At 39.1% G+C, this 23,665-nt stretch overlaps 2 protein-coding genes across 3 annotated transcripts in view; both read left to right on the top strand.

Moving 5' to 3' along the window:
* Nucleotides 1-5,980, top strand: part of LOC146312985 (uncharacterized) — a 30,651-nt gene extending 24,671 nt beyond the window's left edge. Inside the window, exons 40-47 of the mRNA XM_084739440.1 lie at nucleotides 109-429; nucleotides 1,191-1,268; nucleotides 1,360-1,493; nucleotides 1,603-1,728; nucleotides 2,323-2,380; nucleotides 2,472-2,546; nucleotides 2,667-2,762; nucleotides 3,990-5,980. Of these exons, the coding sequence (XP_084595566.1) occupies nucleotides 109-429; nucleotides 1,191-1,268; nucleotides 1,360-1,493; nucleotides 1,603-1,728; nucleotides 2,323-2,380; nucleotides 2,472-2,546; nucleotides 2,667-2,762; nucleotides 3,990-5,980 (2,879 nt within the window). The remainder of the gene's footprint in view (nucleotides 1-108; nucleotides 430-1,190; nucleotides 1,269-1,359; nucleotides 1,494-1,602; nucleotides 1,729-2,322; nucleotides 2,381-2,471; nucleotides 2,547-2,666; nucleotides 2,763-3,989) is intronic.
* A 7,371-nt stretch (nucleotides 5,981-13,351) lies between these two features.
* Nucleotides 13,352-22,092, top strand: LOC146312986 (uncharacterized). 2 transcript variants are annotated; one of them, XM_084739832.1, is made up of 12 exons: nucleotides 13,352-13,470; nucleotides 16,448-16,494; nucleotides 16,582-16,659; nucleotides 17,550-17,692; nucleotides 17,784-17,906; nucleotides 17,994-18,051; nucleotides 18,205-18,534; nucleotides 19,595-19,731; nucleotides 19,858-19,965; nucleotides 20,078-20,135; nucleotides 20,592-20,657; nucleotides 20,755-22,092. In XM_084739832.1, the coding sequence occupies exons 2-12, from the start codon at nucleotides 16,470-16,472 to the stop codon at nucleotides 21,876-21,878; spliced, it is 2,250 nt and encodes a 749-aa protein (XP_084595958.1). In that variant the 5' UTR covers nucleotides 13,352-13,470; nucleotides 16,448-16,469; the 3' UTR covers nucleotides 21,879-22,092. The 2 variants fall into 2 exon arrangements, with proteins under 2 accessions (XP_084595958.1, XP_084595959.1); XM_084739833.1 differs by having other exon boundaries at nucleotides 18,208-18,534.
* The last annotated feature ends 1,573 nt before the right edge of the window (nucleotides 22,093-23,665 follow it).

Here is a 23,665-nt window from a genome sequence, read left to right on the forward strand (position 1 = left end):
AACACACTATTTTGGCTGAAGTGTCTTGCTGTTGTTGTTGTGTTTGTCTCCTCCCTCTGCATCATCACTCATGTACCCAAATCCACTATCTCATCCCTTTCCTTGCAGCAGTCAAAATGGAGAAACCAAATCCTCTCACCACTCACTCAAGTACCCAAACTCACAATACGTACCAAGAGATGGCTGAGAAGGAACAAAAGCAGGAGAGAAGTGATCCAGACTTCGAGGACACACATGAAGTGCCAAAAGACACTCAGAAAACATCACCTGTAAAATTCTTCAATCCAGACCCGCTCCCATCTGCTGCTGCAGTGAATACAGAGCAGCAGAACCAATCAGGACCCATCCAGAAAGTAGAACATGTACCAAAACACTCAGGATGCATTCCAGAACCCAGGAAGCCCAGAACATCGCAGACACACACAGTAGGTAGGTATAGAGAATTTATGTATCGAAGAGTTTTGACACTGGGCATAAAAAAAAAGAGAGGATGAGCAAAATGTTGAGTGAAATCATGAAAATGTTGAGAATAAAGTCAAAATCTCAAAAATACACCAGAAAACTTAAAATGAAAATGTTGACAATATACTTGAAAAGTCAATGTCATAAAGTTAAAATCTTTAGACTCTCACTTTTTTGAGAAAAAAGTCAAGAATTTGAGAGTAAAGTCAAAATGTTATGAATCATTTCAAAATCTTGAGAAAAGACTAGGCATCCAGATTTCAAGAATAACTTTGAAATGTCAAGAATAAAGTCGAAATGTCAAGTCATAGTCCAATTTCAATATTATTGCCAGGCAAAATAAAACGTAAATCGGAGGAGGAAGACTTTTTTCTTTAGTTTGCATTTTGAGAACGAAGTTGAAAAATCATTTCTACCTTATATTTCACATGGTATTCCAACTTTATTCTTGATATTTCGATGTAATTCTCAATATTTCTACTTTATTCTCAAGGTGTAAAACTAAAAATAATCTTCCTCCTCAAGTTTACTTTTCCTTATGCCTGGCACTTTATACTGAAAGTTCAACTTTATTCTCAACATTTCAACTTTACTCTCTAAATACTAAACTTAAACAGAAATCTTCCTTTTTTCCCTTAAGGTGGCCCTAATAATGTGTCGTATGTATGACTTGCTGATGATTTTTGCCATTTAGTACAGTGATTTGTTATTTTGTATGGCTGTCACAGGGGAAGGATTTCAGAAAGACCGCAGTAATTTGTCCATATACTTAGACGTGAATGGGCTGGCCGATCATCCAATCATAGGTAAGTGTGTCCGCAAGGCCTTTTACTCCCTTTATTGCATGTTGTGTCACAGAAGCATTCAATTTGTAAAAAGATGGTGGATCCTCTTCAGGTTGGCGCTATGTGTGGGAGTGTCGAGGAATATCAAGGAATACATTCTACTTGTGTGAGAGCTGCAGCGAGACGATCACCTTGAGTAACATCTGTCAGCACATGATCAGCGAGAATCACCAGCTCAATTGCATTGTGAGTTGCATCTAAATTATGCATTAAAAATCCTCTAAACAACAAAAGCAACTTTTTCTTTTTTTTTTACATTTGCTCTCGCATGTTTTTTGATATGTTTGCCTTTCAGATAAAGTGGCACAGTAGGTTTACGTGGTTCATGCAGAGAGAGAATTTGAACCATTGTAAGAAAATGGAAATTCTAAAGACAGTCACAGAGATGCTCTCACCGCGGGAGAGTGAAAAGGATGTGCAGGTAACCTCTTTTCCGCATCTTATCTGAAATGCCCTTGGGGTCATTTGGGGATGATATGGATAATTATGTATTTAAACAGAATTAAAGGGACAGTTCACCCCAAAATCAAAAATACAGTATTTTTGATATTTTTGAGTTTTGGAGATATTGGCTGTAGAAAGAAAGTAGTTGAGGTAGATTCTGAAGTCATTTCAGCAGATTCTCCTGCAAAAAGAAAGTTGTTCCAACGTGAAACTGCTCACAACAAGGTCTGTGGATTATCTTGAGTAACCAAGTCATGATCTTGGAAAGAGACATTGCTGTTGAGTCTTTCAAATTTATTTATTTTTTGGTGCTTTGAAAACCACAAGCCGAGTACCATTTAGTCCCGTTTTATCGGAGAGAGGGCAGACATCTCCAAAACTCTGCAAGTCACACCAATCTAGATAGATAAGTAGCAGGTAAGGTACAGGTAAGAAGAGGTATTGTAGAAGTGGAAGTAATATTTTAGAATTTTTGGGGTGAACTGTCCCTTTAATGTACAAAGTGGAACTGCACATAACTCTGTATACTATAGTGCTAATTTTTCCTGTATTTGTGCGCCCTTTCATAAAGATTGTGTTGCTGACAGATGTGTGGCATGAATATATTCGGACAGCTACATTCAGTGAAGGTAAGCAGTAATCTTGTTATGCAATAGTCTGCAGAGGTTATGGTCCGTGTGAGTATACAGTAATGGGTATCAACTGTGGGTTTGTGTTTAGCTTTAAAAATGGTGCAGAAGTTCAAGGCCGACCCGTCACTGGGCTTTCTACCTCCCAGTACTGTGCAACAGAAGGGTGAGTTCCATTAGCCCAGTCACATGGTCTTTTTTTTATTCTTATACATAAATGTAAATAAAGTGACTCATACAGGCAGAATCTGTTTATGAGCATAGGGTTTTGGTTTCCGTTCCACAGACCAACAGCCCGAGGACAGGCAGAGTCGAGAGCAATCTCCTCCCACTGAGAGGCAGTCAACATACGCAATAGAGCCGCACCAGAGAGATGACAGTGGTACGACTTTATTTTTTGGTTTTTCACAGTTTGAGGTCCGCCTGGTAAACAAGGCTACATCCATACTGCTAGTTTTTGTTTTAAAATGAAATCCAGACGGGCATTTTGGTTCGGTTTCAGGAATAATCTCCGCCCATACTAATACACCTGGGAACACATATCACATGACCATTCACATACACTGGGCATACACATGCTAGGGTAAACAGGAAGCAGTAAAATAACAGCGCATATGATGAAGCCTGGATATCTAACTGTTCTTCATGTAATCCTCACAGATAATGCTGCTTTTATGACAACTTTGTCAATGGCATTGTGTCTAAAGGACAGTGGCTGAATACACTAATAGCGAGCTAAACAAAGCTGGCAGCTAACATATAGTATTAAACTTTGCTAACTTTGTAAGTAGCTGTTAGCTCCGTTAGCCATGTTATGGAGTCTTTTGGCAGCTTTAGCTTTGTGTTGGTAATTCTGTGTCAATAGGCCCTTATCAAGTCCTCCTTTTTTGTTCTGGGCTCCAGTAAAAGTTGAAAAAGCTTTGTACCTGGCAAAACTGTGGTCAGCGTTCTCCTCTCCTGTGTTGGTACGTAGATATTACATGCTAGATTTGTTTATGTTAAAAAGAACCAAATTTTGAAGGGATTAGGGTTAGAAATGGTTAAAAGTTGTTGTTAACCCTAATCTGTTGAAGCTACATGTGCTGCATATAGTCGCATCTCAAGTTGGCTAATGTTAGCAAAATACTAGCTGACTGGCTAGCTTTCAGTTGATATAGATCGCCTAGCTAGTTAGCTAGCATTTTCCTAACAATAGCCATAAGTTGTAACTAACTAGCTAACAATTGATGTAGTATCTAGTTAGCTATTTGATGTAGATTAGCTAACTATTTACATGGTGTTTTGCTAACATTGGCTAACTGAAGAGGTGACTGGCACAGATAGAGGTTAAGGTACACAGGTACAGATCCCACAGCAACATCTTTTAACCATCTTTAAAATTTGTTTTTCTTTTCAACATAGAGTAGTGTAGCACATAGCATATCTGAGTACAGGAAGCAGGAAAGGAGAAAGTTAACAGAGAATCCAAAAAGGGCAGGACTAAGAGATGGTCAGTTATAAGTACAAATGTCCTCATGTTTTCTGTTTTTTCTGTTTGTAATATTCATAAACTCAGTGAAGTAACTTACTAATATCCGTTCTTTGATTCCTTTCTCACTGTGTCTCTTAGACACAAGACAAAAAACAGATAAACATCATTTGGAAGAGACTGCAGTGGCTGGAGATTTGGATGCAGTCAAACAAATAAGAGAATTGAGTCCTCTGGACGTGTCCCGAGTCTCTCCAAAGGTTGATTCTGTTGTCCCTCTCCTCCCTGGTGCTGGCACTTGTCACAGTCTGCAAGAGGGCTGCAGGAGCCTGTCTATGCAACAAGAACTGAGACCACTGATCTCTCAGCACCAGGAGCTTTTCCCTGACTTGCAAGTGAAACAGAAAGAGGTGCACTCTGAATCCCCGTCTTCCTCTATTGTTGTTAGTCATAAAAGCAGTCTCACCCAGCCTTTCTCTGCCAGAGATATATGCCTTCCAGCCAGGAAACGACCAGCTGATATATCTCCTGAAACACTTGTCAGACCTGAGGATCCCTTGCCAGCCAAGGTGCAGTCAGTATCCCCTTGTTCCATTATTCTTGTTAATCATAAAACCAATCAAACTTGGTCTGTGTCTCCCAGAGATATATGCCTTCCAGCCAGGAAGAGTCCAGCTGATACATCTCCTGAAACACTGGTGACACTTGGCACAAATAAACCCCAACTTGAGGATCCTTTGCCAGCCAAATATGCACACAGTTCACTGCAGCCTATCAGTCAAACCAAAGCTGAATCAGCCGCAGAGTCCACTCCTGTTAACTCTGCTGCAACCTCCGCTCAGAAAGACACAGGAAGTGGATTTGAGGAACAAGATGAATTCAGCGTGAACTATGAAGACCTAGCAGACCTGCTGAGAGAGATGAAGTCCGACACAGACAGACAAAGCAGCATGGAAAGAAGATTGGACTCAAAGTATGTGCAGACTACATGCCAAATGGACAAAAAACATACAAGATGGGATTCAAAGTGGCAGCCAATTAGAGCTGCAGTGAAAAAACAGCCGTTCTTCACTGACTCATTGGAGGACACATTTTCAACAGTAGCTCCTGTGGTCTCGGGCTGTGAGAACCAACTCATCGTTCCTAATGCCAGCTTCTCTGCCGCCAATGCATCTCTTGAGGGCTGTTCAGCGAGGTGCAACCTTTTGTCCAGAGTGACTGAAGCCAAGGCAGTTGATACCGTGTTACCTTCTGTCAGCACAACTAGCCAGAGTGACCCACAACACCAGAGAGATGTCACAAGCCATAACCCTGGTGCGATACCACTGCCACAAGGTCACACAGAGACCAACAGCACTGGGGGATGTCAGTTGCCCATCAATCCCATCATAACCACCCGGCCAGAACCCACTAACAAGCAGTTTATGGGCAGCCATATGGGACAGGAGCAGACTGAGTTGAACAGAGACAAACTGGTTTCTCACAGTTCCCCCACAGTTGCAACAGCAAGTCCCTATGAGGTCCCTCTGGCAGCTTCAGGAGGATACGGTCAGTACAGCCAGAGGGCTTATGCCACAAATGGACATTCGGGTTATCTTTACTCTGAGGCTGTTGCACATTGCGCAACAACAGACAACCTTCCTGAAGGTTACGCTGCACGGGGCTTCTCTACAAGCCAGATTTGTCCAGAGCAAGAAGCAAACCAATTTAGACACAGTTTATTAACTCCCCCGCAGTCTGGATTGGTGAGGATGGAACAGCAGCTAATTCACCAGCAGCATCTAATGCAACATCAGCAACTAATGCAGCAGCAACTAATGCAGCAGCAACTAATGCAGCAGCAGCAACAGAAGCAACTAATGCAGCAGCAACAGCAACAGTTATTTCAGCAGCAGCACTTATCATGGTCAAGTGTTCCAACCAACAATTCACACAGTTATATTGACCTGAACTACCAAAGAGTCACCGCAATACAGCACAGCAACAACACAATGTCACACAACCCTCCCCAAGTTTACATCCATCCTCTGGTCACTCACTATCCAACAGCCCAAACTGAAATCCACTACCTTTTTCCCAGGATGCAGGGTTTTTTTAAAGTAGCTCCAGTTTCCCATGAAACTACCCCTTAAACAAGACCAGCTTTGACAATGACACCTGTTGAGTAATGCTCCATTTTTGTTTCTAGATGTAATTTAAGTTTAGACATGCGGCTCACACATCGAGTGGTAAAGTCCCTCCCTTTTCGCTTGTCATTTTTTGATCCTGTCTTAACTGTTCCATGAATTCTGTATATGTTTGTCAATTTAATGGATCATTTTACAAGTCAAGAAAGACACAAGTTGTGGTAGGTTGGTCGTAGTGTAGTTTAGTTTTGTGTGAAACCGCTCCGTGAACCACATCTCTTGTTTCTCACAGTATATGTCACCAACACCAACATCTCTGTCCCTTGTAATGTTATCTTACCAGAAGTGTTTTATCCAGCAACTCCTCGTCCTTTCATCAACCAGGAAGAGAGAATGAGCTCTACTTATGTGGCTACATCCCATCTCCAGCAGCTAACGCTTTTGTAGACACAAAGTCATGTAATTTATGCAACCATTGTTTGATGGTGTGGCGTGTAGTGTCTCTAATTAGGTATTTTCTCAGTCTCGTACTTAAACAATTTTATACTTTTTTTTAACAGTTTTACAACAAACTGACTTTCTTGACTTATAAAATTGAGTGATTGATTTTACATTTACAAGCTTTTTGTAGTACATTTAAAACAGGATCAAAAAAATTATTTGTCCCTCCATTGACATAACATGCATACATACATATTTTTAATTAGATTAGGTTTAGTTAGGTCCCATGGCGGTCTGCTGAAAGGGGGGAGGGACTAAGGCTCTCTCTGGTGTCTGTCAGTAAGATGCTGTGCAGAATTTTGAGCACCACACGGATGTCTGTCCTCTCAGGAAAATGCCTCCCCCAGCTAAATGAAGTGTAAATTATTTAACTGTGTTTTTGTTTTATTTTTTTATGTGTGAATATAAAGTCACTTCTGCCTCTGAGCATTTTATTTGGATGGTGACAGAATACACAATATTCCCATTATACCTCACCCCAACACTAGTAACATCTGGAGCCTCTTCTGAACAAAAATTGGGAGACAGACCTTGTAGACCCAAAAGCTTTTTCTATTTTGTACAAAAAATAGTCCTTGTATTTTTGCATCTTGACAATAACAATAAATATTTCTAATACATTATAATAATAAAATAAAAATAATAATAAATATTAAAGTCTTTTCACGTAATGGGCAGTGTTTTCTTGCCAGTGTTTTGTTAAATGGACAGTTTTAATTTCACATATTTCACATTTCAAAGGGAAACATAGCTTTGTTATTCGTTTATGGATTTTTGTTCTTCCCAATTTGCAGTTGAGGCGTTGACACAGTCCGCATCTTATTCCATTGTGCTTATGTGTGTGTGTTGTACATGTCAGAGTTCTGCTTTGTTGCCACAGCTGGGAAGATTTATCAGATCTGTTCAAACTGCTGAGATTTTGTCTGTTGGACCAGCAACAAGTTCAGGATTCAATGTGTCAAATCTGTTTAAATATGAAGGTCAAACTTTTGGAAAAAAAAAAAAGTTTGTTAGCTACTGTAGCTGCGTTCAGTTTTTAAATGTCTTACATCTTCAGAAGCCACTTGCTGTGGTTTTCTTCTATCAGAGTTCTATTCATATTTTGTTCATTGTAATAGAATTCCTGTAAAATGGAGATCCTCTGTTGAATGTGAAATATATTTTTATATTTTTTTTTATTAAATTGTCTTTCTTTTTAAGAAAAAAAATGTTTTTGTCTTTTGTCTTTTGTCTTTTCTCTCGTGATGTTTCAGGATATTATTAGAACACCAGTGGCCAGATTCACAAAGTATTATAAGTATATACAAGTGTGTTAAAAACTCTGAGCAGCTGGGGTGACGGAAACTTTTTTCTTAGTGAGGAGGCGTGGTCGACCCCGTTGCTGAGAATGATGTACGCTTTTAAAGAATGTGATTGGTTGATTCAAAATAAATAAAGAAATAAACAGAATAAAATGCACTCTTAATGCCAATGGGCATAGAATGCACAGCAAAATCACCATAATTTAGTCTGTATTAAGACATGGTGTAATTATGAATATTAATTAAGAACATCGCTCTTGAATAAATTGTAAGCCAGACTTTAGAAGGAGCCTAGAAAAAGTTTGGAAACATAGTCATACTTGTGCAGTAGCCTTATTTTGATGTTATATTTATTTGTTTGTTTATTTACCATGCTGGTAATTATAGTATTTAATATACAGTATTTGATATTAACAGGAGAAGCCTGCTATGTCCACAAGTTGCATTTTCTTTTCTTTTGTAAAACACTTACAGAAAATGTAATGAGATCGATCACAAATATTATCCCTGTGTGATTTAACCTGTAGTGTGTTAAAACTCTTAAGCTCCTCTGTACACCAACAGTTTTTTTTTTGTTTTTTTTTAGCTTTGGAGTTCTTTTAAGGGCCGAGATGTTTTGTGAATAATTTTTACCTTAACTTCAAGTGGACATTTTTTTTTAAAAAGTCACAATTTTAAAAATTTTCTTAGAATTTAATCACCAGCACTCTGTACTAGAAAGCTTTTTGAATGCTGCCCCAGGTTTCTGTCTATGTTTTTGAGAGTTATGCACACATTCCTTGAGTGTAGTGTAAAAATAATGGAGGGGGTCTAGGAGGGTAGGAGAGCAGTGTATCAAGTTGTGACTCTCCTCCTCTACATGTGCGGTATTTCCTGGAACTTTGAGATCACACACGAAATCACAACAAAAGAGAGAAATGGCTCTTATCTCTTAGGGAAATTCTTCAATCTGAAAGACTCAGAAAGAAGAAAGACGCAATATATATTCAACAAATCAGTGCCTTATTGCAGAGATGCAGCTCAGAGGTGAAGTGCTGTTTTTTCTCTAAGGTTGCGTTAACCCTCTGCAGCTGCACTCATCCCACAGTGGTCATCTTACATTTTCATATGTCTGGTTTACTGGATGAAAGGGCACAGTGTGGGCCTGTGTCACAAGGCTGACTGAGATGTTGCAAGCTAACATGAGAAACTGCGCTAAAGCCACCAAACACATGTGCATTCGATTATTCATACGTTCCCTCCTATCAGACCTGTATATATTACATTATTAGTCCAGACAGTATAGTTGTAGTGGTATATTTTTTTTATCACGATGTTCATCTAGCATATGTCATTCAATACTGCTGCAGTGTTTTGTTTGGTGCTTGTAATGAAGGGCTTGACAGCAATATTTATCACCTAGGTACTTACTGGTACTTTCCCAGCATTCAGGACAGCATTCTGCAATCAGGCTAGCTATCAAGTCAGCTATCTATTGAAATAATAAATCTTTTTCTCTTTTAATTAATTAAATTTATATATATGTATAAGATTAAATCATGTGAATCTAAGGGAAGCAGCAATTTGCCAGAAAATGAATGACATTAAGGCCCAATAAGACAATATTTGATACACGAATATGTTTGAACGTAAGCCAAAATTATAAAAGTGGGAGGAGGCGTGTTGAACCTCTTTCTTCAGTCTAACCCCGGGGTTGACTCATGCTTGTTGATCAATAAACTTCGTATGGCAGAACTTGTTGCTCCTCCAGTGATTCTTCCAGACTCTTCCTGATTTTTCCTGAATAGCGATGGTCTGAACTTTGAAAATACAAGTGATAACAGTGTTTTGTTTTGTTTTTTTAATGAAGGTTGTTAAGGTGTTGTGGCTCTAAGCCCGGACCTCACCGGCCTATTTTTCTGAGACTTTTTGTCACAACATAGTGACAGATTGATATTCAGTTCAACCTCCAATACATTTCATTTCAACTTCCACAAGAGAAAGTCCAAAGACAGACAGGTGTTAAAGAAAGAAAATCTCTCATGGAACACAGAACATGAGACACAATATGACAGGAACCTGCTTTCTTTCACAGAATTGTAGTGGAAATTCTGAAGGATGGTTCACTCAGACACTGAAGAAGAGCTTGGGAGTACCAGATGACTGACACAGGAGTATTTAATGAATCTCGATCGAGGGGAATTCAAGATTAGCAATACACATGAGGTGTTGTGACTGACAACCCGAATCTGAGGGTTACTTCTCGGGAGATATTTCTCGAGATATTTATTTATTATCTCCTGACATGCCCTGGAATCCGACTCATTACCATGTATGGATATAACATGTCTATCCAAATTCTATTGGACATATACTAAAAACAAGGAACTATGCCCACCTTATTGCTCTAAATCATAGTGTCCGTCACCCTTGGTCTCACACCGTGTTCTGTTGTAGAGTATGGAGACAGTTTGTCTGCTAGATAAGCTGTGACCTTGGGGCCTGAGGGAGAGGATCTGGGGGATGCGCCGTTCTCTCATTTGTAGAGTTATAGGCTGTGGCCGGACAGGGAGAAGGAAAAAATACAAGTAACTGACTAATTGCTAGAATGCCCGTTCAGGTCAATAACCTATGATCAGGCCTGACATATACCTTGTGCTTCCTCTCAGCTGGCTGCACAGCTGGAACATGCACTGTCACCAATGGTGGAAACGGGGCTGTCTGTCTGAGCTCATGAAAAGTCGTCTTTTTCGATATATGTGGTTCTCAAGGACAGAGACGGTAGAAATATATGATGGTCTTTGTGATAGATTAGAATTTTTCCCACAGAGTTTTGTTTATTGAGAGTTCCAAGGCATCCATGCATAAAATAAATGGCATTATTTTCAAACCCTTATGTGCATTCTGTGTATAGTTGATCCTGATTTCTTAATTCAGATTTACATGTTTAGCTCTATTTCTATGAACCATCCTTCAGAATTTCCACTACAGACATAAAAAGCAGAACTTGTTGCTTGTTGTAAGATAAATGAAATGATTGAGGCAACAGAAGGAGAGCATGAAACTTGTCATTTGCTTGTGACTTGTTTGTGTTCCACTGGTTATTCTCTCACACAGGTATATGGGATGACTGGAGAGAGTCCTGTTTATCTTTCATCATGATTTTCTCCATTCTCTTGCCTTACTCTGCTCTGACTTCAGCTGTGCAAACAAGACATAAAACAGCATCATTGTAAAAAGTGTATTTCAGTAGTAGTTGAAGTAATGTAATGTTCTGAGTGAGTCTCATTCAGCTTTCTGCTTTAGTGATAGTATTCTGCTTTTGTGGATTATGACAACATGCAATTACATGTTTCCTCAATCTGCTATTCTTATTTCAGTAAAACAAAAAAACACATCAGTTTGGTTTCTCTTACTGTTATACCTCTGAGATCAAGACATCCAGATTTCCACCCCTGCAGCTGAGCCATCATTTTTGCTTGCTGGTTCAAAAAGAGGTTAAGTCTAATTTTTCAAACTTGAAGAAATATCTGAATCTCCATTAAGTTTGTAAACCACTGACATTTACAACCTCTTGTATCATCAGTCAAAACAAAGGCTCTGTAAAATATTATCTCTGTGCCAGTGGCAAACAATGCACTGATCTGTGTTACCTCTGCAAACACTCTTTGCTGTCTTCCTCACTGAGCAGCAGGAACCAGCTGACAACCTTATCTCCAAAAGCAGCGCCTCCCCAAGGTCCTTCGCTGTCTACTATTAGCTTCTTGTGTCTCTCACAAACTGTGTGAAGTGTGAAAGCTGAAGAGGCCCCTTCATGCTGATTAACCATCTGTTACAGAACCATATATTGTATTCTTACAGTAATTAAGGTTTGTTTCAGTTTGCCATCTGCAGGGTCTCCGAAGTTTAAAGTTCACAGGGTCAAGACATGCGGAGCCGTAGACCAGGGGCGCCGCCAGAAATCTTGGGCCCCCTGAAAGATTAGATAGATAATACTATTAAAATAATATTGATAGCCCTCAAACGGCCCCCTGTCAGGCCCGGGCCCTTAGAATCGTTCTTCTATCGTTCACTAGAAGTCTGCACTTCTAGTGAACTCCTGAACTGCAGATGAACTGCCTTTGTTAATACAGTGCCTGACCAATATATCACATACACATTCTGAATTATGTCTGAATTTAGCATCCAGTTAGAACGAGGGAATCACACGAAAATCCAGGCAGATGGTCTTAATGACTTTAATGTGATTAAACCACACGAATCTAAAGGAAGTAACATTTGCTAGAATATGAATTATGCTAAGGCCAAATAAGAAGAATACTTGATACACTGGTATGTTTGGATGTGAGTCAGAATATTAAAAAAGGGAGGAGGCTCTCAGAAGCCTCCAAACTGATATATAATAGAGTGTTTTGAGCTCCTTTCTTCAGTCTAACCCTGGGTTTGACTCACGCTTGTTGATTTTTCTACTGTTGAATATTGAGTTGAGAGGAAAAAGTCAAAAACACAGCTGATGATCTTTCAATTAATTTACTGAACAGGCATAAAAAACAACTGTCTGCAGTACAGTGAGGAATCTTCAGTCCAATGATGACCACAGCTGTGAAGAGGAACCCCTGAATAAAAAAGTCACAGAGATCCCCAAGCCCTGGAGATCTGTCTACGGTTTTTAAAGCATTTGTGACAATAGGCTGTTCCCAACCTCATTATTATCCAATAAACTTAATTAATAACCACTAAGACTACACAAAGACTATATGAGACATGAGCTCATCCCATGTCCTCCTTCAATGTATACATTTTCAAACCCTTAAAAGGAGACAGAATATAAATTGTTTAGATTTTACCTGCTAAAGTCTCTGCACATCTCCCAACATGGATTGATGCAAAGAGTTGTATCTTCATGATACCCAAAAAGGAAAAATACATGGCTCTCAGGCTGCAGAGAACAAAGAAATGCTGAATTATTAGAGAAGGTTAGAGATTGTATGATCTGTAGGCCTATTCTACACCTGAATTCAACCATCTTACCAGAAATATACCTCAAACACTGAAACATCAACAGTTTATATAGAGAGACATCTGGTGTTACTTATTATATCTAAACAACGTAGCTACAGAAGGGGCTTCTTCCACCAGACATCCTGGCGCTGTTCCTGAACCATTTACCTGTCAATGTAAGTATTACATATGATCCTGTAACCTGCTCCACTGTTCCCACAAACACATCCTAATAATTTTGATTTGATTATGAGGTTAGCTGCCCCTTTAACCATTACAGCTAAATGCCTAACACCAACACTAATCATAACCTAACTCTAACCTTATCTTTTAACCTCTTAATCTTCAAATACTCCTTGGTACACATGCCTCCACAATGCAGAAATAACCATCTACAATGGTTTAATCCTTAAATTAGTCCTCACAAATATAGAAGCACAGGTTCACACACGCTCAAGTTCTGAGCAGGACCTGTTTATTGATTTGATTGGTCAAAGAAGAGACTGAACTCTTGGGTTCAACCAGAACAGCCAATCAGAGGCAGAGGAGGGCGGGTCATGACTTCGCCGTCCTAGAAAAAAGCTTCCACCAACGGGCGACAGTGGATATGGTGTTGAACTTTACCTTGAGGTCACGTCACTCGCGGATCAGCAGCAGCGCTTTAAACTGGATCGATTTCCTCGCCATAGCAACAAACAGGCGATCTTTCTAACGGTAAGTCGGTCAAACAGAGTCGGTGCTTTTAACTTGTGAACAAATTAACTAGAATTGTTTCGATGACACGTCGAGCTGAGGGTTGTTGGTTGTGAACGCTCAAAAGTTGATCAATCAGTTCTCGATATATACCATCACTATTTATGATAAGAGACCGAAGCTAATAAGTTAGCTGTGGCACAGGACACATTAAAGCTCAGTGGTGAGGTGCTTGGTAACATCAGAGTTGAAACATATTAACGGTTGACATCAGTTGTGAATATTTACCGTTAGTGTCAATGGAAAAAAAAAAAAAGTTTGTTTTCAGCTGGACGGGAAAGCGCATAATGGCGTTATGTCGTAAATCCTAATTTCCTGTTGTTGTATTGTTGTTTCACTGATGGGAGTGTAACCTTAAGTGCAGCTGAGATTAATGAACTCAGTTAATTTTCCCTGTGGAGTGTCAGAGTCTCCACTGGTGCTCTACAAAATGATCAGCAGCTAAAGTAGCTGACCCTAATTAATCTATTGTCTTAACAGTGTTCCTCCATAACTAGGAACTTTTTTGTGTTTTTCTGTGACACGGAACAGAAAAATGAAGTCTTAACTTAAAACTTTAAAAAACACTTGGTAGCCTCACTGAATGGAGACCACGTGTCCTGTCTTAACAGTATGGTGATACTGCTGTGCCACCTGGTGGTCACAAGTTGAACTTACACTGGTTTCCTGTAAATGTTTTTTATTTTTTTTATTTATTAATGAAAAATGAGTTGTAACAACCATATTACCCATTAAATATTTGAACAAAAAAAGTCAATAATTTTTTGGAACTGAAAGGAGGGAGAGACTGACACTAAAAAAATCTTAAAAAATCTTCCTGGGAATTATTAAAGTATAGAATTTGCCGTTTTATTGGGAAAAGAGTGCGTACAAAGCAGGGATATAGTAAATTAATGAATTCATAATGTACAAATAATGTAAGAATAATGCATGATTCTCAAAAAAATCCCACAGCACATCAGGACTTGCCTCACAACACAACGTTTAGCAACCAGAGCTCGCGTGATTATGAAATAATATCAACAGGTTTCAGTGAAGGGACTGGTGAATCAAGATCAGTAGTCAGTCATTAACTGATCAATAAGAAATAAATGAAGAGAATTTATGAAGGTAGGCAGGTAGATGTTTAACTAGTTACTTACACCCAGGGCTCAAAAATAATAAATATATACATGTATGTGCATGTATGTATAAATGAAATAACACTTTGGCCACAAGCAGTTTTGATTATTTTTTTCTGACTGATATATGACGATAGAAATTTACATGCACTTTAAGGCTTAATTTGATCCACTTAATTTTATTTTAAACACCATGAGAGCATGTAAATGTGCAAGTTTTAACCGCTAATCATTAAAATCATACTTATTCCATGACACATTAATGTAATTGCAATGATAAGTTTCTCTGTCCCAGAATTGTCCCAGACACCATATCTTTGTGTCCCCTTTCTTGTCCCCGGGACAATGTGACATCCTTAACTTCAAGTGCTGCTTACACCATCTCAGGTCTGACCAAAAGTACAACCTCCCCCACTGCACAGAAGAAGCACACAGGATCAGGATACACCTCTGTGAAAGAATGTGTGGGAGTCCACCTCTCTGAGATGAAATGCTTCATGCTGCTGTGGTGGGAAATTTTCTAGTTATCCTGTTTGCATGTGCCTGTTGGCACACAGGAAGTCAACTGCTTGGGTGAATTTGTTGAACAAGAGTTAATTAAACCACACAAACGTAAGGGAAGTAGATTTTTGATGTAGTGTAGACTATGAGAAGGCTAAGGGACAGGGGAAAATGATACACAGGTGCGTTTGGATGTGAGCTCACATGTCAAAAGAAGGAGGAGACTCTCTAGAGTCGCCAAATAGTATAAAACAAGGTGCACTGAGTCCCTTTCTTCAGTCTAACCCCAGGATTGACTCAATCTTGTTGATTATTGTTAAATCAGTAAACTTTGTATGGCAGAACTTGTCTCTCCCCCAGTGATTCTTTCTTAGATGTTGGTTTGGACTATGTTTGATGATTGATTTTTCCAGCACGTTAAATAAAGTGTTGTGGCTTTAAGTCCAGACCACACTGGCCCAATTTCTGAGACTTTTTGTCACAACACTGCCCAAGACACATACAAACCATCTTTTCTTGAAGTCTCTTAGCTGGCTGTATTCACACAACATCAGCTATAGGTAGAGAAAAAAAGTAAAACTCACACCATGAATGATAATAGCTGTAACAAATAGTATAGGCCTCACAATTGTAACATTAGGTGTAATTATTGACTTGACGTATTGACATAATTATTGACAAAGTGTTATGTATGTTGTGTAGATGCCTGAAAACTCTCGAATGTGATCATGTTAGGCAACTCTGTGTGGCGACAAAATTATAGACAGAATATTATTTGAACCCTAATACCTTTGTTTGATCATAGTTGTAGTTTTAATCGTGGGAGTCAGTATACTTTTGTGAGGTAACTGAGACTTGGATAAGCAAAATTAATAAAAAAAAAAAAAAAACTGATCAAATGCACAGAAAAGTATGAACGATTTCTACAGTGTCTTCATCAGGTAACACAGGGTCACAGTCATCTTCACTTAGGCCTGGGTGATATAGCCGAAAACCTATCACAATAGGTCACACTCCATGTCAAACTGGTTCTATCCGGTAAATGGGAAAACTGTGTCTGACCTGCTCAGATATCTCATATGATGAAGACAAGTGGATTTGTAAGATGATGACAGGGTGGAATATTTTAGGTTTTTGATCTGTCTCGACATACATGCTGTACATGGATCCTCTCTGAAAGTTTGTGAAATGTGTGTGTCAAAATGTAACTATGCACATGAGTTAGGACAACTTTGGTTGAGCAAGTTAAGATTGAACAGCACACGACACATTTTCATCATCACTCATTGTTCTCTTCATCACTTCCAACTGTCCAGGTGGGGATTATACAACTGCAGCATGCAGCCGGTTGAGGCACAAAAAGGTACGTCTTTCACTCCCTACATGTGTGCTTCAATGCTTACGTTGTTTTTCTCTAATTCTGTTTGTCTGATACATTCTCTGTTTGTAGGGGTTTTCACCAACAGCCAGCTGCTGGATTCTCTGAAGGTGTATCTGAACAACAAGAACAGACTACAACCCATTATTGGTCTGTAACAACAAATCCCTGTTCTGGGTATATGTTGACAGTGTTGTGTGTATGTGTGTCCTCTGTGTACAGTGTTAAGAGGACATAAGATGAGAATTTTAAATTTAGTTTTTTTAGTTTAAGTTTTAGTTTAATTTTAGTCAATGTTATAGTCTGAATTTTCTCAGACAGTTTGATGACACTGAAATAATGGATTTTGCTGAAGGATATTTCTCCTGGCTAAAAAAATTCCAATGAAAAGTAAGCATATCTTGAACTGTGTTTAGTCCTCCAGGCTGCTAATGTGTTACTGATACATTCTTGTATATATATATATATATATATATATATACATATGTGTGTGTATATGTATATATATATATATATATATATATATATATATATATATATATATATATATATATATATATATATATTAAATATCTGAAATCATAAAAGATCCTTCAGAAGGAGTAGATGTTTACTGTGAACTCACTTATTTGAGCTATACTAACATTAAATTTAATCCTAAAAAGGAATTCACATATATCCTAATTGGGAATGATGCACTTAGCTTCGTTTTGGTTTGAATATATCCACAGCTTTTCTTTTCTTTTCTTTTCTTTTCTTTTCTTTTCTTTTCTTTTCTTTTCTTTTCTTTTCTTTTCAGCTGACAGGCTGCTAATGAAGATGAGGCTTTTTAACCTAGATAGCTGTATTAATCTTTGAGATGGCTAATTACTGTGATCTAACTGAGGTTGTTCGCCCAGTAGAGCCAAGTATTTAGTTTCTATGTCTACTCATCAGGTGTTGAAATAAAAGGACTTCAGCAAGTACTTATTGTCAAAATTTTCATTGACAAAACTAACGCTGTGTGTATTGAAATGATTAATTATTTTATGTACATTCAGGCCTCCGCAGCATTATAGAATGTGTGAATGCGGGTACACACGGCAGAGAAGCATTGTACCTGTGTGAGGCGTGTGTGTGCCGGCTTAGTAAAGCTGACATACGGAACCACATCATGGGAAGTCTCCACAGATACAACTACATTGTAAGTAGAACTGTAGACTAAGTCACAGTGGCGAGTTTGTCCACCTCCATAGATTGTAGCTCATGAGCAGGTGGTGTGTTCTGCTCGACAGAAAGCCTGGCACCCCCACCTAGTGTCCGAATGGAAGGAGAAGTCAGACCTATCAAAGCTGGCCTGGCCACTGATGGAGAAAGCCAGGATACTTGAGGGAAAAGAGGGACCGGGAGATGTCTGGGTATGTTGTTTTGACTGTGTGTGCCTTGCAAACCATGAAGTGTTTTGTAATACGAGTACTCACATCTTTTTGCACCCTTATATTAAGTTGTTAGAGGTTGAAGATGCTCTCTACCAGAAGATGTCTGCACTCAGTGAAATTGATGGTCAGTGATTATTCATTTGTTTAGAACAGTGGCTCTCAATCTCTAGCATGTCCACCCCTTCACTCCTTTATGATTTTTGTGGCATTATTTCCATGTGTCCACGTACATTTTTTTTTTAACCACATATGGGTCTCTCTCTCTGTAATACCACAGCAGCAACCCTGATAAATATCTTGAGAGATGGGCAGGTTGAATCTGAGGGCCATTCAGAGACTACATCTGTGCAGCTGGAGCGTTATCCAGGCCAGTCGAATAGGACTGTGTTGCTTGGAAAGAACCAACAGAGATGGAACTCAGCAGAGACAAACCAGCCTCCATCTCCTACACACTCAACTGTGGCTCCTTCTGTCAAGTCACACGACTGGTTAAACAACACATCTGCATCACTTTCAGACGACACTCAGACGTCACCTGAACCCTCTGTGATGTCAGACAACAGCAACAGCTGTCTTGATGGCTACACTGGAACAGAGCCTCTCATTGGTGAGTACAAATAAAATAGCAACAACAGGTGGTAGAATCGCAGGAAATTTATGTCAGCATGATAGTATGAGGTCACTGTTAGATGGAGGAGAAGACATTTGTGCTCACATTGTTTGTTGTAATGCGTTGAGGTAGATTAGAAAATATTAAAATGAAAGCAGAAATAGGTGACACTGACACAAAGTGTTTAAAATGGGTACTGCAGTCTGAACTCAAAATCCCCCAGACTGAAAGATTAGGTGGGTTGTCAGGGACAGAGTACCTACAAGAGCGCAGGATGAGCACAACATTATATTTTGACAATGACATATGAGTCCTCCAGTTTAAGTTGATCAGCTGTTCATAACGGTCAATATAAAGCTAAGCCCGTTATCCTGAAAACAAAAGCCCACTGCTCCAGAAATACACACTTATTCCTTATGATCATGATATGCCATCAGAGAGTTTTATGATTTACCATAGTGTATATATTTCAGACTGCTCTTATAAAACTTACACCATTGTCAATAATCCTCTTTTAAAGGAAGAGTTCATAATTTTTGATAATGCGTTTCTTCTCTTTTTTTTTGTTGTTGAGAGGATTAATACCACACTCATGTCTGTATGGTAAATATGTAGATGAAACCTGTGGCTGGTTTAGTTTAGCTTATTTCCTGACTGGGACATTAAACTTCCTTGTGTCCCTACTGGATGTCTGGAAACAGCTAATGTGCAATACAGGACTAGTACTGCACACGATCCCTGTAAAATGGTGAATTGACGTTTTTATGCTTAATTAAATAAAGCAAAGAGATATAACATGTTATTTAGTAAGCTGTAGAGATGCTGGTAGGTAGATTTTGTCATCTTTGGAGAGGGTCATGCAGTGTGTTTCCTTCAGTTTTCAGTCTTTGTGTTGAGCTATGCTAACCAGCTATTAGCTCCAGCTACATATTCACCATATGCTTGTGAAATTGGTATCGATCTTCTTATCTAATTCTTGGCAAGGAAGCAAGTAACTTTTTTTCCCCAAAAAGTCACATCATTGCTTAAAAAATCTGCATATATATTTTTGCAACAGGTCTTTTTCGTTTGGTTGAGTGTAAAAGTGAAGATGGCAACACATACTGTTTCTTATGTCACTGCTGCCGCATCAGATCCAACACAAAGGACATCATCGATCATCTAACCAGCTCCTCCCATATCCGGAACTACTTGGTCAGTTCAATTTGTTGTGGATCAATAATTGGAATAAACAAGAATATGAATTATTTACTATTATCCAAAGGCTGTAGAGAACATGGTAGATTAAACTTTGACTTGCCTGAAATCATCTGTTTGTAGATGGAAACTCATCCTGACCAAGTTGAGGTGTTAATGGAAGACAACTATGAACTTCTCCAATCACTGGCCAGGAAAGTGGAAAAAGAGGAGGGCAGAGGAGAGCTGAAGGTATCATATTCATGATAGTTGTAAAATGACTCTTATGTTCTTTACTAAAGAGGTCTCGAGTTCACTTTTACTCATTTGTCCATACAAATATTTAAACATCTCATGATTCCAGGTGGTAAATGCACCAGAATCACTCTGTGTCATCCTGACTGGCAAAAGTTATCACTGGTGTAAGTACAGATGCATACCTTATTTGATCATAAACCATTCACCTCTTTTGCTCCAAATCTCTGCTCTTGAAGAGTGATTGTTGATGTAAGTATAAAAACTTTTAACATATTTAACTCTCTCCCTTCACATTTCTGTGCTGTCATTTCTTGAAGAGGTGGTGTATTACTTTTGAGTGAGTTTTGACAGAAATGCACTTAGAGTTAAACTTATCTTTTATTATTTATTGCGATATCATTAACAATTTTTATGTTCTTAATTCTTTGTTCTTCTCTTTATGCGTCTGACTCCTTTGTTTTACTGGTGTACAACCACTGCAGTGATTCTTTTCCAGCTGTCAAACATGCTGTTTTTATCCCTTTGCTTATTCTTTCTCCCAATGCAGTTTTAAGTGCAAAAATTTGTGTGTTTGTGCTTTTTGCTTTGTATACCCCTTGTATTGTTTTCTTCTTTTTCAGGTGTAAACATGCTGTGTAAAGGATGGACACATACAAACATCCAAAAGAGGAAAGTAGCTGTCAAAGGTGTGTGTCTTTGCAGGAGAGAGTTCACTTGAAGGGATGCAAAATGTGTTGTTTTTTTGTTTTTTTTTAACAGTCCTACTTACACTTTTTCTTTAAGGGCGAAGTGTGAACAAGACGTCAAATCAAGGCACACTAGAGAGGTGTGCCAAGGTTCTGTCTGAATGGCCAAAAAGGATGACAAAGAAGAAGATGGGGAAACAGCGTAATACTGTGTTCAAGGTAAGCCTGCCTATTACCAAAGGCTTAGTGCTGCTGGAGAGGACATCATTCAGCGTGGACACCCTTCCTGTCATGTCGTACTCTCCTCCATCTGACTCCGATCTCATTCCCTCGCAAGAGTCTCAGTCAGAGGACAGTGAGTTGGACTGTGACACTAGATCAGAATACACCTCACAACTTCAGCAAGTCTATAGTGGAGATGCAGACGCTGGTGAAAACATGGAACAAGAAACCGATTTCGTCAGTCATCCGCAAGAGGTAGATCGTTATTTCAGTAACAATGAGTACCTTAACCTGTCTGAACACATGGCTGGGACAGACAGCCAAAGGTTTTATAGGGAAATTAATTGCAACAGACAGCAGAGTGCACAAGAAAGCTCAAGGGACAAGTTTTACGAAGAGCGGCAAAATGAAGGGCCACAGACCCACAACGAGTGGCTGTGGCCTCCTGTGTCCCACACTCAGGACTGGTCATCGTTAAACTCTTCATATGGACGTGTGGAGGGTGGCACTGAGCAGCTGTATTATTCAACCCTGCAGAGTGATGTTGGCACAAGAGTAGAAGTGTCAAGAGGCTCAGGTGTTACCCAACATGATAACCAACAACAGCTCCGAGTTCAGTACGTGGCACAAGATCATGCAGGTCTTCTGACAGGCAGTGTGGGACAGCCCGGCTTGTCTGGGGAAGTGGTTCCTCATTTAGATGCTGCTTGGGTCAACATGCATCCTCACTCAGTAAATTCCCTCGCTCACAGAGGCAACATTGGACCAGAGCAAAGTGTACAGTTTCTTGACACTGAACAGAGACGATTGCAAACATACATGGAGTTCACCTCAGGCCAGTTCCAGACGGCTCCACAGAGTTACATGAGGCAACCTGTGGCCCATCAAGCCATCCAAATAGCCCACAGGTTGATGTCCAACCCCAACTACAATATTGGACCTAAGACAAACCCTGACCAGCACCTTGCTCATCCCACTGTCATATGGAACCCACGCTGATCTCAACTTTAAAGATGCTGGTTGGTCAGGTTTGATAAAGTGACTTTTAAATTCTAAATCTGCATATATTGCCACGCCTGACTGAGACTTCATTTCTATCAGTGGACTGGGATTGAATTGTTTGACTGAAATCTCACCTGGGTTATCCAGCATGGGTTCTAACTGTGCTGTGACATATTTTTATGTTCTTCTCAAATAAATGTTTCCATGGCAACCGCCTCTGAGATAAGTATTCAGCATGGCGCCCTATGACTTTACGTTTACATTATTTTATGACTATTTCTTTTATGTAAAACTGATTTTGTGCTTTTATTCACACAAATATGAAAACAGATTTTACACAATTAAAGGACCAGTGTGAAACATTTTGGGGGGGATCTGTTGGCTGAAATTGAATTTAGTATTAATGAGTTTGTTTTCATGACTGTATAATTACCTAAAATGGAAAGAATCTTTGTTGATCTTCAAATGAGCCCTTTATATCTACAGACGGAGCAGGTCCTTTTTCACAGAGTCTGCCATGTTGCATCACCATGTTTCTATTCTAGCCCAGAACAGAGAAACCAATCAATGGCTGTAAGGTCACACACTGGTCCTTTAAGGTCGCTTGGACGTACTGTACAGGTGTTTGTGTCTGTGGTATCATCTGGTTACATAAACAAATGTTTGTGCTGAGAGTTAAAAAAATGACTTCAGCCATTTCATTTGGACCATTATGTTATGTACAAACTGTTCCTGAACTCCAAAGAAGAAACTTTGATTCACTAAATGTGTGATGGATGTAGGTGCTTGAGTAGGTTTCACTCCTGAAACAAAATGTCCATGTGATGAAACAAGGTCAAATGTTTTGCCTCACAAATTGTTATTGAATACAGCAGTTATTCACAAGATTCTGTCCTTTTTTGCTGATTTTGTGCACAGCAGAAAATTGTTTATTTATGTTGACACTGGGAGTTAGTTTCTTAAAGCTTAGACACAACCTTATGTTCTTTTAGTTTTTGAGTTATGAGTTTTGGTTTCAGTGGAAGGTGACATTGTTTTGAGTCTGCTGTACTTAAGTTTTCAAACTCAACATCACCTTTTCACCTATTTACCATCCTTTGTATGATACACTAGCATCATTGTCCAAGTCTTCCAACCCTCCACTGATGCCATCATGGACAAAGAGACTCCATATTTGAAGATTTTTACAGACCATGAACTATTCCCATTCAGTGTAAGATTAATTTAGCAGCATTAACAAGAAATGTGAACCCATGTAAGTAAACAGGGATTTACTAGGTTGCTATAAACAAGATATGGGAAATGATGCATGTGATGTCTTTTACCATTTGATATTGTCAGGTTAGGCAACATATTGATATATTTTTCTTTTTATATTGAAGTCAGTGGGTGTGCTGATGCAAATGCCCAATGCTGTGGTGCACAATAAATTGGTTGATTCATCGCTGTTGTGTACATCTTCCCTAAACCTACAGACTGCACTAGCTTTGGTCATTACACTGGGGGAATTGTAAGGATATGCAGTCTCTTGATTTTAAATGCTTCATCATCAGACATGAGAGGGAACACAAACATGTATGTAACATGACACTTAAAGCCTTTTACCCACCAAATTAGCTCTGGTTCTTGGAACTTTGTGCATTCTAGCAAACTAGCCTGTATTTCCACCAGATGTGAGTGGAACAATTTTAATCAAGGATGTCATCAACAGAGGGCGCTGCACAATGCAGACCTGTAGAATATGACATGGCCACTTTGGGTCACAAGTGACAAGAGCTATTTTT

This window comes from Lutjanus erythropterus, chromosome 16 (assembly GCF_056507025.1).
Source record: "Lutjanus erythropterus isolate fLutEry1 chromosome 16, fLutEry1.hap2, whole genome shotgun sequence".
NCBI classification, from domain to species: domain Eukaryota; kingdom Metazoa; phylum Chordata; class Actinopteri; order Lutjaniformes; family Lutjanidae; genus Lutjanus; species Lutjanus erythropterus.

Bases quoted from the DNA above. Each gene is read 5' to 3' on its own strand.
- LOC146312986 (XM_084739832.1), top strand. From the start codon at position 16,470: ATGCAGCCGGTTGAGGCACAAAAAG. The intron at 17,907-17,993 runs GTATGTTGTTTT...CCTTATATTAAG, and splicing joins AGGGACCGGGAGATGTCTGG to TTGTTAGAGGTTGAAGATGC. The intron at 18,535-19,594 runs GTGAGTACAAAT...TTTTTGCAACAG, and splicing joins TGGAACAGAGCCTCTCATTG to GTCTTTTTCGTTTGGTTGAG.